Consider the following 18,913-nt stretch of genomic DNA (forward strand, 5'->3'; position numbering starts at 1 on the left):
GTGCAACTTTCTGAGAGGTTTGTAAAATAGGTGTGTTGATTCCTAAGCAATATGGTATATGGTATTTATCCAGAAGGAGCACTGACAAGATAAAAACAAGTCTAAGTTTCTTTCTCTCTCTCTCTCTCACACACACACACGCGCGCGCACACACACACACACACACACCCTTATTACTAATACCTACACCAAACCAAAAAAACCCCTTTATTTATTTATTTGTCATCCATTGTAACTGATCGGCCAATTTAACTTTTGGTTTGTAATTAGTTTCTAGACGACTTGGTCAAGTAGTGTAAGATAAGAAACTAAATTGAAAACAGAGCCCCGATGCATGAAACGTTTTGTGAATTAAAGTCACAAGGTCAACTCACAATGTAATCATAATATTCATTAATAGTGAGTATTCAATATTCAAAGACTTTGGATCTTGTTTATTATTGATTAGTAGCCAAAAATTTGTCCTGGAAGTTTATTTCGTAGTTGCACTTTGTCATTAAATATGCTTCTGAAGATGTTTGAACCATCCAACCAGGGAACAGAGATAATGTCCTATGACTTACATGGCTAGCCACATAGCACTAAAATGAACTGTTGAAATAAACAATTTTGCAAACAAGCTATAGGTCAAAAATTATTTATCCAAACTACTTGACAAATACTTACAATTACTAAATACATTAGAAAATGTCCTGTTTATGAATAACTCAGTAGGGGAAAAAGTCTAAGTTTTTAATAATATTTATAATGAGCAGTTGAACCAGTGCTCATTCCAGTTCTCATGTGCTATTGTGATGCCACTGTTCAGGATTCAATGAGACCACCATGTAAGCCAGGGATCGCAAACTCAAATCACCACGAGGGCCACATGAGGACTAGTACATTGGCCAGAGGGCCACATCACTGACACCTTTTCATATAAAGATATAAAAGCCCCTCCCTCGCGCCCCCAGCCCTGCCCCCACTCCATCCCTTCCATGAGACCCCGCCTCTTCCCACCTCTTCCCCGCCCCTATTCCAACCCCTTTCCCAAATCCCCACCCCTGCCCCACCTCTTCTCCGCCTCCTCCCCTGAGCACACAGCTCCCCCCTCCCTCCTGGAAAGCTCTAAGCATCTGGAGGTAGGCAGAGGAGCGGGGACGTGGCGCGCTGGGGGAGGAGCGGGGGCGGCGGGTGAGGGGAGCTTGGTAGCTCGGGAAGGGGGGCAGGGAGCTTGGCGGGCCGCAGCAAATAACTCCATGGGCCACATGTTTGAGACCCCTGATGTAGGCCAAGATTTAAAAAAAAAAAATAGGACTTGCAAGTTAGACTCCTACATCCACATTTAAGCATGAATGTGGCTTGATTTTCAAAAGTGCTGAGCCACCAGCAGTTTCTACATAGGCCAATATATTCTTAAAAGCCAGTGTCAGCGAATGAGTGTCCAGCACTTTTTAAATCAGGCCATTTATTACAGCATCTAAATATAGACTTAGCATAAGTCTATGCACCTATTTATGAAAAAAATGGTTAGCATGTCTAATTTTTGTTTTCTAAATTTTAATTGACTTTTCAACAACAAAAAATATTTTTCAATAAATAGATTTGGGGCCTAAACTGTACTTTTCATGTGAAAAATGTCCATTATGATGATTGTTCAAGTAACTTGAGTTCCCCACACAAATCAACTCCATTAATTAAGGTCTATATTAGTCCCTGAGGCCCTGATCTTGAAATGAGATGTGCGTTGGGCATACCTCTGTGTGTGTCTGGAACTTCACTCTGAAACAATGCAGAGATCTGTCTGTCTGCATTCTGTTGTGTAATTAGGGGCTAAAACAACAGCAAAAATCAAAAGTTCTGTTTTGTAAAATGAACAAATAGAATTTAAAACAAATCTCCCCCTCTTTCAATTTGGCTAAACCCAATTATGTCATTAAAGATAGAAATTATGTGCTTTATAGTCATTAGAACAATTAACAGTTGTCCTTTTATCTAGTGTTTGCCTATATTTCTATGATAGTATGAAATATATTCTTTCCCCCCCTTCTTTCTTAACTAACCATAGCTAATTTGTGAGGGCATATAAATTAGACTGTTAAATATCAGAATACTAATTAGCTTGAATCAGAATCCCCTTCTGTTTTGTTGTTTTGTTTCATAGTTGTGGAACTCTTTACATTTTTTGCATTATATAGAGATATACGTTTGGTTTATTCAGAAAGAGAAAGGGAGAAACTATTTGTGACTGGAAATATTAGTAGACCAGAATCATTATAAATGACTTACCTCACTCATGATCTCTACTTGACCCATAGTAAACACCCTCTCTTGAGGTTACAGTTAATTCATTCTACATGCAAGAACCATTCTTAGCCTCTCCCCGATCATGGTCTTCTAATTGGACAAAAATTAAGTGCTGTGCTTTTGTGGTAGAGGTGCTGCCCATCTGGGATTGAGCTAACTTTCTGTATTCATGTAAACAGGAGATGTTTTACCTTTATAGCAGAGCCTCTGCTGGGTGTGTGCATTAAAACAATTATCTGAATTGTTTGGAGTAGTTATTTTTAATTTCTCTGTAGTGAGGTTGTACCTAAGATGTAGAGAGTATTAAAACTCATATATTTCTGTGCGAATGTGAAATATGAGAGAAACTAGAATAAAGGTCTGCATATTAATTGTTCTAAGCAACTGAGATATCTAAAGCCAATCATTTCCACCTTTACTTACATAATTTGATCCAACAATAGGAAAGGATTTTGTTTTAAACTCTCTTCTTTGTTATACAAAGTAGAAATTCTGATTGTTTTTTTTTCTCCATCTTGGACAATAACACCAAGTTAACCTTCTTTATCTTATGCAAAATAGATAAATAGTGCTTGAAAGGATTATAAAGATTACTTAAAAAAAGACATATTATATCCCTTATCTTTCCAATTTTTTTTCACTGCATCTGCAATCTGTAGTTATACATAGATTACAAATTAATTATTTTCTTTGATAAATTATGAATAAAATTGTCAGTCAGGTTACTGTATTAACATCTTGATCAAGTATTGAAAGTGCACATATTGTCCTCTATTAATCTGATAGTTGCTATAATTATGTTTACTGCCTTTATTTTATCTTGCTAAAAGATACTTCAAATGCAGTAGGGTATTTTTTTAATTTATGCATTCTTAATGAGAGGAAGGACATCCAAGTGGCTAGGACACTATCACTAGTAGATTGCCTGTGCCTCATTTCCTCCTCTGCAACATGGGGATGATAGTACTTCCGTACCACTCCAGAGTCTAGAATGCAATGGTGATGCTCTCAGATACTCTTGTCATGAGCGCCACACAAGCAACTAGAAAAGATATCCAAGGTATAGGTTCTTTTTAGTGTGTCTGACACATTTAAACAGCAATGTGGAAATAAATGTATTTCTTTTCTTTGTATTTCAGAAAAATGTGATGAGCCACTGGTCTCAGCATTATCCCACTCCTCCTTCAGCAGTTCATCATCTATGACTAGTAGCTATTCACCAGGGTATGCAAAGCTAAACAAAAGAGGAGGTAAGAGATCTCTCCTTCCCAACATTCATATACTTACAGCAAACACTATACACTAACCCCTAGACTGGGGTTTTCTTTTCAATTTCAAAGTCATTCTATTAATTTTAGTGGTCCACCTTTAAACAGGTTTCTTCACCAAAGTCTCTTAAGCTAAGTAAGCAGTCATGGGATAAGAGGGCCTCTCATAGATCAGTAACTGGTTAAAAGGTAGGAAACAAAGGGTAGGAATAATTATCATCTTTCATAATGGAAAGTGGTAAATAGCAGAGTGCCCCAAGGAACTATACTGGGACCACTGCTGTTCAACAGATTGATAAATGATCTGGAAAAGGGCATAAACAGTAGGGCAGCAAAGTTTGCAGACAATACAAAATTATTCAAGGAAGTTAAGTCCAAATCTGACTGCAAAGAGTTATAAAAAGATCTCAGAAAACTAGGTGACTGGGCAACAAAATGGCAGATAAAATTCAATGTTGATAAGTGCAAAGTAATGCACATTGGAAAACATAATCCGAGCTATACATCCAAAATGATGGGGTCTGAATTAGCTGTTACCACTCAAGAAAGAGATCATGGAGCCTTCATGAATAGCTCTCTGAAAACATCTACTCAATGTGCAGTGGCAATTAAAAAAGCTAACAGAATGTTAGGAACCATTAGGAAAGGGATAGATAAGATGGAAAAGGCCACAGTTTGAATATTGTGTGCAGTTCTGGTTGCTCCATCTGAAAAAAAGATAGAGTTGGAAAAGGTGCAAAGAAAGGCAACAAAAATGATTAGGTGTGTGGAACATCTTCCATGTGAGGAGAGATTAAAAAGACTGGGGCTGTTCACCTTGGAAAAGAGAGGACTGAAAGGCAATATGATAGAGGTCTATAAAATCATGAATGATGTGGAGAAGGTGAATAGAGGAGTGTTATTTACCCCTTCACAAAACACAAGAACCACGAGTCACTTGAAGAAATTAATAAGTAGAAGGTTTAAAACAAACATAAGGAGTACTTTTTCATATAACACACAGTCAGCCTGTGGAACCCGTTGCCAGGGGTTTTGTGAAGGCCAAGACTTATAACCGGGTTAAAAAGGAACTAGATAAGTTCCTAGAGGATAGGTCCATCAATGGCTATTAGCCAAGATGGTAAGGGATGCAACTCCATGCTCTGGGTGTCCCTAATACTCTGACTGCCCTGTTTTGTTCACTCCCTTTGAAGCATCTGGCATTATGGTGGAGCCCCATTTTGGGGAGGCTAGCCCCTGGCTCCATTCCTTCCGCTCCCCCCATGGCCCAAGCCCCCTGGCCACCCCTCCATAGCCGGAGCCCCAAGACCCCCTCCGTGGCCAAAGCCCTGATGCCCCATGCAGGTTCCAGAGTGGCTGAGGAGGCATTATGTGTTACTCAGACAGCATACCGGGTTTATCTGGAATCTCCCTGGAGTCCAGGGAGATTACTAATGAACCCAAGAAACTGAATAGTACATAGTGCCTCTTCAGCTGCCCCGGAACCTGCATGGGGCATAATACCTGCATGGGGCATAATAAAAGGCAAAAATTTCCTCAGCAACTGGGGTCCCATGGCAGCACCTGTGCTAGGGGAGGCAGAGCCTCCCCTGGCCTATTATACCCGCCGCCCATTTCAGGCATTGGTCATTGTCGGAAGAGAGGATACTAGGCTAGAAGGACCGTTGGTCTGACCCGGTATGGCCATTCTTATGTTCTTGTGTGTCTGCCTGGCTGGACGATGGTTATATGCTTGAAAATGGTTTTGTGTAAAAACTAGCCTGGAAGGTGCCCCTCCCTGCTTGATTGCTTCACTCCCTGTTGTGAGATGATGCTGTAGTTGCACCACAGTTCCAATTTTTTATACGTACTTATATTTATACCCCAAATCTGTATACATATCTCCTAATCACCATCAAGTTCAGAAAATGACAAACTTTCATAAAAGACTTTACTTGACATATATTTATACACAGTAACAACGTATAAAACCAGTTGATTCAATTGCTTATTCTTTGGGGTGCAGACCTCCTGTTCTCCATTTGGGGCATCTGGACCCTGATTGTCACACCACCTCAAACATAAAAAAAGAGAAGATTTAGGCCTAAGTGTCATGTACCTCTCAGTGGAAAAACATTTCAGGATATATGTAGAATGATTAGAAATTCTTCTTCTTTTATCATGTTTGTTACTGGGGAAATGTAGAAGAGGAGTCTAAATTACAGTAAACAGTGTTTTCTATAGATCTGAGACAAGTCCTGAGTTTTCTACTTCAGAATCTGCCTTTAATTTGCTATATTAAATGCCCTTTAATGAATCACTTATATCCTTTGTGTTGAAACCTGCATCTAAAATGTCTTGCTGCCTTCTTCACAGAGGTGTTGTGTGGCTTAATTAACATTTGCAAAGAACTTTGAAATGTTCTATAGGTTATGTAATGCAATGTTTTATTCTAAATATACTTTGGACTTTATTCTCTTCTCACTTAGGCCCTGTTTCTGCTACCCCTTTTGCACCCAGCTCCTCAAGTAGGCCCATTGATTTCAATGTAAAGCAAGTAAATCCATGAGACTACTTGAGCAGTACAACTTAACATGAGTACGATGGATAGAAGTAGGTTCTTATACTTGTTTTACACTGGTGCATTTCCTTTTATTTTAATCATTTCTCTTTGATTTACCCTGTTGTGAGAGAAGAAATGGACCTGTTAGTATTTAACTTTTCCTTTTAATTAGATTTATCCTCCCTTTCCCAACCCTTTTAAGCTCCTCAGTGCAGGGATCTTGTAATGTCAATGCTACTTTTTAGCGATATGGGTCTATAGTACTGTCATTAGTGAACAAACTGTTTAATTTCCACTATATAGGGTCACTTGAATATTACCCTTCTGGCATCTCTTCGCTCAAATGGCAATTGCTTAGGACTGTTATCCTTCCTTCTTTCAAGAGATGTACTAGTCTAAGACTATCCCCGTTTCAAACTTCAGTTTATACATATACAGTACCTAATTCTATTCTCCCTTTCACTGGTGGTATTGAAACAATTCCTGATTTACACCAGTGTAAATGAGAGGCTGACTAGCTCTCTTTCTGTTTCTATTTCTATAGCTAAGGGGAAATAACTCTGTTGTTATGCTGAATTATTTTATAACATCATGGAATTAGGGCTATCACTAATCAAATTAACTGTAAAGAAATACAGATATTTGTTACTTCATAGTACCATTACTGAGAAATGGGGCTTCCCAGGCAACTGCACCATCTAGAAGAAGATATCTTCTCTTGCTGAGTCATTACATCGAAAGAGACAAAAACAAAAAATACTTTAAAATAAGGAAACATGCACTTGAAAATATTAAACTCCAGCCCCATAAAAGTTGAACTCAACCTACTTTGTAGTGCTGAATTTTCAGTATTAATATGAGTTCTATCTTCAAAATATCTAAACCAATGTGAAGTTTTCACCTGACAACATGCAACTCTGTTTAATAGTGTGCCTTAAAATATGCTGTAGTCCAGGCAAGTGGAATTAAGTCTGCCATTCACTCTAATAGCATCAGGCTGAACCCTAAGCTACCTGGATGTATGCTTAGGAAATTTTGTTTTTCTTAATACTCAGGGAAGTTTCATGCATAAGTGTTAGGGCTCTGCAAGGCTTGGTTCGGGAAGGGATTTGTGAACTGGAGCTTGCAGTATTCTTCAGAGCGATGTGATTAAACCCATCACTCTAAATTTAGCTGGACATTTGAATCTGAAAACTCAAACCTCCGAGACACCTTTCAGAGTCTCCTAGAACCCAGCACACTCTAGTATTACACCCTTCCACTCCCCTATTACTTACATTATCTGTCTTTAGAGGGAGTTTGGGTGCAGGTGGGGGCTCCTGGCTGGGGCAGAATGTTGGGGTGCAGGAGTGGGTACAGGGTGCTGGGAAGTGGGTCAGGGCTAGGACAGGGGGTTGGGGTGTGGGAGGGGATTTGGGTGCAGGAGGGAGTATGAGGTACAGGCTCCAGGAGGGGGTTCAGGGCTTGGGGTTGGGGTGCAGGCTCCCGCTGGGTGGCACTTACCTCGAACGTCTCCCGGTAGGTGGCGCAGCGAGGCTAAGGCAGGCTCCCTGCCTGCACTGGCCCCAGCCCAGTACCGCTCCCAGAAGCAGCCAGCATGCCCTGCAGCCCCTGGGGGGACACGTGTCTCCACATGCTGCTCCTGCCTGGATGCACCACTCCCACAGCTCCCATTGGCTGCAGTTCCCCGTTCCAGGCCGCTTAGAAGAAAAAACAAGACAAATGCATAAAAGGGGATCAAAAAAAAATGCAAAGGGAGAAAATGTAACTTCTGTCTCTGGTGTTGACTCTTATTTGCGGCCTCACTGCAGGAGAAACACAGGCATAGCACATGGTCTTATTAACCACTCCAAGACCTGGCAAACTCATACCAGCATCACACTATTTGGGGCATTGCTTTTAACTACCTCTTTAGTCACAGGCTCAATGTAGCAAAACATGGCCAGCTAAATCAGACTTTTATTAGACAGAAGGAAAAAGGAGAGGGATAGGAAAGAGCAGAAATAAGGTGGGAAGGAAAAGGACACACACAGGTGGGGATGGGTGATACAAAGTCTCGTATCCCAGGCAGTGACCAATGGAGCTGGCAAGGCCAAAAGGAACCATTGTGATCACCCAGTCTGTCCTCCTGTATAACATAGGCCATAGGTCTTCCCCAGAAAATTTCCTAGGGCAGATCTTTCAGGAAAACGTCCAGTCTTGATTTAAAAATCCAGTGAGATGGAGAGTGCATCAAGACCTTTGGTAAGTTGTTCCAGTGGTTAATTACTCTCACCATTAAAAATGTATGTGTTATTTCCAGTCTGAATTTGTCTAGCTTCAACTTCCAGCCATTGGATCATGTGATACCTTTCTCTGCTAGATTGACAAGCCCATTGTTAGACCAGATAAAATCTTTGTAAATCTAGAACCTGTGCCCACAAAACTGCTGCTTTACAAGTTACAAAAAAACAAACAAACAAAAAATCAAATTATATAGCATTTTCAATCAGTTGGCTCTTGAAAATGGTATCATTGGGTGATGTAGTTATGAATGAGAAGACAGAAGTAAATCACATTTATGAACAATTCTAAAGTCAGCAGAAATAGATTCACTCCTTGATATGCTCTACTAATACCCTCTAAATAGATTTCCATCTTAAAGCTTGTCTTTACATTTTGGAAGAGAGGATGACGTGAGATAAAGATACTTCCACATGACCTCCCTGTTTTCTTTGGACCTAATATACAAAAACGGAGTGTGCTTTCTTGTGCCCTTTGTGCTAGAATTCACCACTACCCTTCAATATGAAAGTGTTATTTAAAGAGAGACATTTTGCTATTCCCTTTCATTTGTATGTGTCACTACCTTTTGCCCCCAAAATACAGCCATTTACATTTATGCCATGTAATGTGCGGTTTGTATTTGTGACTACTTTTCATTCACATTGTGTTAAACACTTTATATACCCTTTGTGATGCCATTCACAGCTGGCATACATGGCTGTAACTTTACTAGCTTTATATGAAGTTGCACCTGCTTACATTAGCATGAATTTGGTACTTGTAGAGGACATAATCTGTGAAATTATCACTTTGAAAGTGAGTCACATTGTGACACTAAACTACTAGGCGGTGTCCATTTATGTTACAGCTTTGTCCATAATCCAATATTTATATACTGTAGTTTTATTAACAAAGGGGATTTATCACTAAGGGAAAAGATTCTTGGGTGCTTTTTTTAACTTGGCAATTGAAGAAGATTATGAATACAGGCCATTCAGTGTTTGCAAGGACACAGTTTCTTAAGATATAAACCTAAATTGTTAATTCTGGAGATAAAAGGACCTTGGAGAGAAAAACATGATTCTTGGGTTTTTTGGTTGTTTGTTTAATTATCAAATTAAATCCTACTCTTTAGCCATAACCTCTGAATTCCAATATTACTGATCCTGGAAGCCTCTAGTTTTGTATATTTTTTTTCTCTGTCAGTAATCTGCTGTGTGCTATACCTGTACAAATTTGCACTTCTCGGTATTTTTTTAAAAAAAATGTGTGTATACATATGTCTAATGTGTAGTGTAAAATACAGAGAGAGATATAAGAAAACATGATGATATGTCATAAAGATTTAATTGTTAATCAACACGTGATTGGCATAATTGTCAACCATGCCATAAAGGTGACGATAAAACTTTTGCACTGCACCATCACATATTTTGACACCTATTTTGCCAAGGGGGGGGGGGGAATAAGAAAGCTTTCAGAGTTCTTAAAAAAATTATTGATACCATTTTCTCATATTCTTTCTCCTGTAAAATTAACGTGCCTTAGTAACATTCTAAGTAGGAGGCATCAAGGAAAAGAAAAATGTTAACTACTGTAATTCATTTTAGAACCCTCAAAAATTACCTACAATAGCTTTCATATAGACAGTGTCAAGGTTATAAAGTCTGATAACTCATGACCTGCTATGAATAGAATCAATGGGCTGCATCCCATTGTAAAAAAAGATTCACAGAATACCACTGACATAAGGCATATTATCTATCCTTGACAGTTCCCAAGCTTTTAGACCTTAAACTTGTCACTGGCACAAAAATTAATGCTGCACATCTTGTACCTAAAAGTATTTTAATTTAGGGAAGAAAGTCCACTTTTCAGGCAAAGAAAGAAACCTCCTTTGTGGCTTGTTTTAACTAATGTAGCTAATGTAATGTAATTGGCAACTCTCAGAAGCTACTTGAAGGGTTGGAACATTGGACATAATCCCAGTAGACTGTGTAAATGAGGAGGTCAGAGGTGCACTTTTGGATCAGTGGGGGGATTATCTTCTGAGCAGCAGCAGAAGGAAGGAGGTATTTTTTTGGCCACTGTAGCTAGTTTGAATATCCAGCAGCAGTGACGAATCCAGAAGCTCTCTCCACAGCTGTGAGCCAAACTGATGATCTGTGGGAAGACTCCTTTGATAAAGGGGTGAGCTTGTGGTGGTTGTGGTTAACTCTGCAAACTCTTACCACCAATACATCACTGTTGCCTGGGTTCTCATGCTGCCTTTTATCCAGGCACTGGGACAGCTGAATGATAGAGTTCTTATCACTGAATAAATGAAATATAGAGCTGGCTTTCATCAAGAAGCTTCTGGCATATGTATTCATGTGTCACAACTTCCCTCTGATGCTTCATACAGATGACAAATAGCGTGAGGGAAATAAAAGAGGCTGATGGGACTCCACAAGTGAATGTCCTGATGGCGGAGAAGAAGTTCTGTGCATTACTGAATGGCCTGAAAATATTGGAGCAATCAGTGGGTTTTTTTTATTGACTCTTGCTCTATGACAATCCTATATAATAAATATATCAAATATTATAGATAGAACCAATAAAAGGAGTATGAAATAAAATGAGCATGAATGTTTTCTCCCTGCCCAAAGAAGTTAACCATTAGTGCAATCAGCACTGTTCTATGTCCTGGTCTAAAGCTCAACAGAGCGGATTTTGGCCATGGACAGATGTAGTCATAGGTCACTTTTATATTTATTTTCAATTACCTTTCTAAAAACGGGATGTTCTATACTGGGGAATATTTGGCAAGGTTCACTGGATCAGGTTATGGTTTCTTGAGGACTTGGTACACTGTGGCATGATTTTAGGGTGGTGGATAGAGTTCCCTTTTCAAAGATGATTCCAACAACCTCTATAATTATTATCAGGAATAGCCATATTATTCATGAGTGGAAAATCCATTAGTGAATTATACAGGTCATCCCAAATTAATACTGATAAAACCTTTGCACCACACAATGTCATCCCATGTATGCCACATGCATTATAGGCAAAAACTCTTAATGTTTTAGAGAGATTTTTTTTTAAATAATGTTTTTGTTTTATATACTTGAAAAGCTTGGCTCCATTAATACCCTGAATGAATCCAAATGAAAACACTTTGACACTTATGAATAATACAGCCCCATACTAATACCAATAAAACATTCATACAATAGCAACTTGCATTCTCTGTGGTGGTCCTTTTTTGAATGCAAAAACACTTCAGGCTCAGTTCATCATTCACAAGTTGTTTTGAGTTGCAGAGAGAAGTGAAAGCCTCATTGCTATTCTTGGTGGTGGTCAAATATTCTTGACTTTTTATGTATATCTCTGTCTCACTTTTGTCTGCTCCACATCCTGCTGTATACTGCTTTCTGCCTATGCCTCACCTTTCTAGTCAATAACAAGGCGCATCTGCTTTTTTTTTGTATGCAGTTCATTTTAGCTCTGTGAGCATTTGCATTCCTTTTTGTTTTGGATGTAGTTGTGATTGCCACTCAATTGACCTCAGTGCTTGTTTTCTGTGCTTCAACGATCTGGTTCTAATGAAAAACTTGTCATAAAAATGCATATTTTAAAAAAGTGATGCTTAAAAGCACAAGTAAAACATTCACACTAACCACTTGTCTAAAACCACAGGCCCTTTCAAATGCTGATAAAATAATGAGACAGTAGGAAAAGCTATTGTGTGAATAAGCTACAGTAAGAAGCAGCAACTGACCAGAACATAGCAATGATCCCCAAAACTGTCTTTGTGAAGGGAGAAAAGAGCTGCAAAAAGAAAAAAACTACCAATGTGCAGCAGGGATATGCCAATCCTGTAAGTCGTAACTTTCAGAGAGAGAAAAAAAAGTACTCTTATTATTCAAAACACAGAGAAACAGAAAAAGTTGGTTTAAAGTGGGACTGGAGGAACAGGCCATGAATGAAGCATCTCCAAACCATATCTATTCACCAAAACCCAGTGAATGTATTAGGGATGTGATAATATTCCCATTTGTAACTTATTTGTATACAACGCTATTCAATTACATTATTGGCTTATTTTATATATCATATTAAAATAAACATTCAACATTTTAAAACATTTAGATCTTAAAGTAACTAATAACTACTTCACTGATTTTGCAACTGGATCCATGTATGTGCAAGGATCCAGTTGCAATGTTGCATATTAGACTGTGAATCCCTAATAGATTTGTTTAAATTATCTTACTCTTTCCATTCTCTTATTCTTTCACATGCCCTATTATGCCTGGCACTGTAGGTGGGGAAAAACACCCACTGGCAGTATTGACAAAATGAGGCAGAGTTTTAAGGCTTGGTCTTGCTCTCATTTAAGTTAGAGTTTTTTTCATAGACTCAGCAGGGACAGGACCAAGATTGCCATTTGCAAAGGAAAAATATTTCACATAGTTGGAGACGGTACTGAAAATCAAGAATCATCAAGCTGTCTAGTAAGAAGGCAGATTTAATCTACGAAGGTCAAAGAAGTTTCATTGCATGACTTCGTGTCATTGTTAATTAGCGGAAAAGTAGTTTCTACTCTATATGAGACCTCATGTTAGCACAGGCTAATACTAGTTTATGCATGGCTCGCATTAGCTTTTTGCTAATGAGATCCACTCACTGAAAGAAAAAGCAGCTGGGTATTTGGCATCTATTTTTGCTATCTCACTCCACCTCTCAAGACACACTGGTTTAGCTACATTCCTAGTTTTCGTGTAACAATAAATTAATGTTAAATATAAGTTGAATCATAAGCAGGGAGCCTAGACAGCCATTTGCCATGGAAAAATGCAGAATTTGCATTTTTACAGCGAATTTTGTGAAAAAATAAAAACATAAGTATTATTTTCAGTAAAATTGAGTTATCAGTATCACTTGTTCCAGTGGCACCCAATCTTATTACACAGGAGGGCCACATAAACCTTAGCCCAACCTTGTGTGGGCCAAACAGATTCTATGTGTTTTAATAGGATTTCATCTGAGAGGGAGCCCCGTCTTGGAGCTGACAGCGGGAGCTTTATATTTTGTGCATTTAACCGCCCCCCCTGAAAATATAGAATACAGACACAGAAATATTTTGGATATGTAAGAAATACAAATTGTACTTCTATAAATGTTATTTTATTTTATTTTAATGATTGGCACTGGTAGGCTTTGAGCTTGCTTAAAAATTGTAAATCTATCAATAAAACATTGTGTTTAACTGATACATATATATATATAGTGGCTAGAGAAACTAAAATTCAGTGCTTCATTTTAACCATGGAAGAACAAAGATTTTTATGTTTTGTTTTGTTTTTTTTAAATTGGAGAATTTTGGTTTTTTTTATCGTGGAAAACTAGGATCCCCGATCATAGGTTATAAACCAGTCTGCTGCCTCAAATTGCACATGCAGATGAGTTGAATGCTTTCATTGCATCAAACATTCTCATCTACACTTCCCTCCATGCTTCATTAAAATGTATTAATTATTGATTTTATTGGATACAGATTTCTGAAGCATTCCTCAACACAAAATGGGTTTTGTGAACGTAAACTCTATCACTTGCTCGTGTGGATGTTGGATTTGGTCAAAAGATGTGCAAATGTTAGTGCTAGAAAAGGGCTCCTGCAGGTGTTTGCATGTTCAGTGATACACATGAACAAAAGGAGGCCAGGTTACAACATCTTTGCAAATCAGGTGCTAAAATTCAAATGAGATGTTTTGGAAGAGTAAAGATGCTAATTCTATTGGCCAACTTTCAAGAGACTGGAGGGAGAACAGGTTGTGGAGTGCACCTTACTTAAAAAGGGGCAGCATGCACTAACGTCATTCCTTAATGCCAAAAGCAACATATGCACAGAAGGGTTGGGGCCAACCTCCAAAATGCACTTTTCCAGCAAAGTTACGCCACTCATGAACTACATACAGGGTAACACCGGCAAATTCTTGGCCCCAGCCTTGCACCCCAGAAATGTGCATCTTACACTATCCAGCACAGTACTGCACAGAGCAAGCTCATTAATAGTTTGTCAAAGAAAATGATTATGCCCCAACATAACCTGAGTAGCAATTCCCCAAACACTTCAATCAAAATGAAAGGTTTAGATAAAAAAAACAAACAAGTTTATTAACTAAAGAAAGATAGATTTTTAAGTGATTATCAGGGCCGGCTCTAGGTTTTTTGCTGCCCCAAGCAAAAAAAAATTTGGCTGCCCCCCACCCCACCCCTGGGCTCTCACCCCCACCCTACCCGCACCCCCTGCCGCCCCAGCCCTGGGCTCTTCCTCCCCACCCCACCCCACCCACACACCCCTGCCACCCTAGCGCTGGGCTCTCTCCCCCACCCCACCCGCTCCCCCTGCCGCCCCAGCCGTGGGCTCCCCCCCACCAGTGCTGACTCTGCCCGCTCCTCCCTCGCCTCCGGCGCTGGCAGAGTCGGGGTAAGCAGCAGGGCTCCCGGGTCGCGCCTCAGCCCAGGGTCCCTCCAGCCAGGGCTTCCGCCTCCAGGACCGGCCGGGACCCGGGAGGGCAGAGCTGGGGGATGGCTCCGGCAGGGGGCTGAGGAGCTGGGGAGCGGAGGGAGCGGAGCCCCAGAGGGAGCGGGAGCCCCAGAGAGCGGGACGTGGGCCCCACACGGCAGCACCCCACCCTCTATGGCCCTGCTGCTGCTTCTGGCCGCCCTGCCGCAGACACTTTGTGGCTCTGGCCGCTTCACCCAGCCCCGGCTGTGGCGCTGGGGGGGCGGCCGCCCTGCGGCATCTGCAGGCGGCTCCGTGTGCCCCAAGGGGCAGCCCCCAGCCTGAGAGTCCCCTGCTTGGAGCCTGCCCGGCCCAGCCACAAGGTGCGGGCGCTGCTCCCCCGCGGCGCGAACCGCAGCAGCCCCAGGGCTGCTGCTGCCAGGGCCGGCTCTAGGCTTTTGCCACCCGAAGCATAAAAAGGAAAAAAAAAAAAAAGACGGCCAGAAAGCTGCCCTTGAAAATGTGCCGCCCCAAGCACATGCTTGGTTTGGTGGTGCCTAGAGCCGGCCCTGGTGATTATAAATGTTAAGGCATAAAAGTCAGAATTGGTTACCAAAGAAATAAAAGATAAAATCACAATCTAATTCCTAAACTTTACCAAGCTAAATAAGAGTAAAAAGAAAAAAGGTGCGTCTCACCCAAAAACTTTCAGCAGGCCATGCTAACTGGAGAGTTCAATGATGGTTCTGTGTCTTTCAAACAATCTTGCTCCTATGAGTAGAGATTGGGAAGAAGAGGTAGCCAGAGGCCTTTTTTCCCCCTTCTTATATCCTGACCCTTTTAACTGAAAAAGTCCTTGCTGGGTCATGGGTCATGCAGTTCGTGCTCTGCAAACTGTCCTTTATATGAATTGAAAATTCTTTTGTCTGCATCTTCCCCCCCTTCTGTTGAATGTCCAATTAAACAGGTAATGGTTCTAACACTTTCCTGGGGAGCCAGTATGCCTTTGTTTCTGAGTAATTGGCTTGTGGGTGTTACTGAAATATTTTGTAATTCTGCGTAACAATATACAGTAAAATCTTATAATTCCATGTACCATTTTGGTACACATATTATAAAAGTACAATTATGTTCAGCAGATTGAGTTTTCAAATGATACCTCACAAGACATATGTTGTACAAACTATAAAATAACGATATACAAGTGGTGAATATGGGGTACAGTGTGTCACAACCTTTATATAGTTGAGCTCATGAAACACATGAGAAATAATGTAAATATAGAACACATGCATCTTTTTATTCATATATGTGGAGTGAGGTAGTACCGGTGGTAATTAGGACTCTTTTCCCCTCTGGTGTAGCTAGAGCACTGTCCTTTACAAATAAGTCATGGATAGGCATATATAGTGGCAAAATAGGAAGCTATTTGGCTACCATTATAACCTCTTAGTACTGTAAAATGCTGAAACAGGGGAAAGAAATAATATGATAAAATGAGAGTCTCTTCTGCAGAATGGAAGTGTGAGGCTATTATTCATATTTCAGCCTTCGCAATTAGTCTTTGATTATTCACAAACAACTTTGAATTACTCAGTGTGTGAGAGAACATTAATAAGAACCCTTTCTTTTGTGAGCAATCCTGTAAACCACAAAATTAATCTCTGTAGCTGAAAAAGGCTGACTGAAATCCATGCATGTAGAGAATTTGAAAGACTGTGCCTTAACTTGAATGCTCTTTTACTTCTGTCTTGTAAGACACAGAAAAGTCTATTCTTTCCCAATGTGTGTGCAGAACTCACTGTAGTGTTAAGGGAAAATCACATGCACACACTGAAAGGAGAAAGTACGGTAATCCAGGCTGTGTAAGATCACAGATCTCACACAATCATGCAAGTTACAATGGAGGGTGAAGGGCCAGGGAGTTTAAAGATCCCATTCAGAGCTTGTTAAGAGAAAGAAAATCCTTCCCTGGAGTGATGGATCGAATGTTTTCCCCTCTTTACACTATCATGCTAGCTGCCATGATTGGAGGCAAGTTCATGAAGAAGGGCTGATGAATAGAGCCTAAGAAGGTTAAAATCTGTTGGGGGTTAATTAAGAAGCAATGTCCTAATTAAACTGACCCAGATATAAAGAGGTTTTTTCCCTTGGGTCTTTCCTGTATGTCAATTTGTTGTTCAGAGAGAGATTTGAGAACTAAGCAGCCCTGAAAATAGGAACTAGGAAGCTTAATAACTCGGGGGGAGGGGCAGAGGAGTTGGGGGGGGCTGATAGTTCAAGTCCAATAACACATTTCTAAATTACACCCTTGATATTCTGCTGTCATCTCTTCAGTGCTGTAAGCTTGTCTGACCCATCTTTAAGGTGGGCCCCAAGCTCTCAGGTGGAGTGACAAGGGTTCAAAAATACTCCGTCTTAGCCTAATTGTTCCCATTGAAGTCAGTAGGAGTGTTACCTCAGACTTCAAGGGGAGCAGTGTTAGGCCAGTGCTGGACACATTTGAAACTCCCATTCTAAATAGCTTTGCTTTTCAATATTAATGTCAGATTATTACTTTCAGACATAGAGTTTGCTAGGGTTTAAACCACAGTTTAATCCTGTCCTGGCTAGTGAAGGTAGCAATGCTGTTTCCACAGATACCAATGGCAGATAGACCCAGGCATTTAACTATCCTGATCAGCTAAGTAGTGTCTAGAGTTTAGGAATAACTAGACACGCACTTATCCACCTACTCCGTTCCCCTGGCATACAAACTCTTGCTTCCAGTGCCTACTTTATAGTCTGCTGCTAGTACAGACTTGTAACATAGGAGTTGGCATACTGCATCAGACCTGTGGGTCTTCTAGTCCAGTATCCTGTTTCTGAGAGTGGCCAGCACCAGATGCTTCAGAGGAACATGCAAGAACCCCACAGTACGCATATGTGGGAAAATCTGCTTCCCATGAAAGTCTCATCCTAATCCCTTCTAATTACAGACTGATTTGAATCATGGAGTTTTTATTAATCCAGCCTCCATTCCAATTCAGTACTTGGCCTCCCTGCTTAGACTGCCATTCAGTACTGTCTACCTGGGGGGATTAGGTAGGTATAACTATGTCGGGCGGGGGTGGGGATTTCCGGGGGGGGGGGGGGGGGGGGGGGGGGGGGGGGTTGATGTAGTTATACTGACATAAGTTGGTAGTGTAGACCAAGCCTAAATCTTGTGGGAATAACATATACCTGGATAAAATACAAATACAAAGGGGAAGGTAATTTAAAGGAGTTAGTGATGTTACCTGCAAATAAGAAATGGGATAGAAAAGGGCCCCAAATTTACCTTGGAGAGAGATGTTGACAAAGATCCAGGGTTTGTTGAAAAATAGTGTTGGGACTAAGACAAAAGCAAACTCTGTGAATAGAAAACCAACTCTTAGGTTAATAGAGTTAAGGAAACAGAATAAGCAAAACCTTGGCTCTGAAGGAAGTAGCTGAGCTATTAGTACAAGATAGGGTGACCAGACAGCAAGTGTGAAAAATCGGGACGGGGGTGTGGGGTAATAGGAACCTATATAAGAAAAAGACTCAAAAATCGGGACTGTCCCTATAAATTGGGACATCTGGTCACCCTAGTACAAGAAAACCAACTCCTTTTCAGTCACCTGAAAACAGCTTGTTTTTCTATGAATCGGTTCATTTTGCTGTTTTTATTCACTGGCAAAGTTTCCTACTTCATGTGCACAATGCTTAAGATGTATTTTCCAACAGGCTAAATAACTGCAAGGGCTCAGCATTAAGGGTACAATTATCTGATTCTTCAGGACAAAGCGGGATGTGCTTAGCACATATTGAAGAGCAGAGTTGAGTCCTGAATACTCAATATAGAACTCCAGCCCCCCGAAAAAACCACCCCACAAAAAAACCCCATTACAAAATGTATTTTGAGAAATGGTATCTCTTAGTGACTAGTGAAATACACAATTAAGGGCCTTCCTCTAGAAATACACACTCCTGATGATTTCAGAAAACTACTGTACTTCATTATGCAGGCAAGGAAATCCAAATGTTTAATTTTAGCCT

At 40.4% G+C, this 18,913-nt stretch overlaps 1 protein-coding gene across 1 annotated transcript in view; it reads left to right on the forward strand.

The window, feature by feature from the left end:
* The first annotated feature begins 3,282 nt into the window (after positions 1-3,282).
* The window catches only part of LOC112113482 (contactin-associated protein-like 2), a 1,103,244-nt gene continuing 1,087,613 nt past the window's right edge, over positions 3,283-18,913 (forward strand). Inside the window, exons 1-2 of the mRNA XM_029912066.1 lie at positions 3,283-3,346; positions 3,426-3,536. Coding sequence (XP_029767926.1) covers positions 3,283-3,346; positions 3,426-3,536 — 175 coding nt within the window. The remainder of the gene's footprint in view (positions 3,347-3,425; positions 3,537-18,913) is intronic.

This window comes from Terrapene carolina, unplaced genomic scaffold (genome assembly GCF_002925995.2).
Source record: "Terrapene carolina triunguis isolate 2854851 unplaced genomic scaffold, T_m_triunguis-2.0 Scaffold179, whole genome shotgun sequence".
In the NCBI taxonomy this organism is placed as follows: Eukaryota; Metazoa; Chordata; order Testudines; family Emydidae; genus Terrapene; species Terrapene triunguis.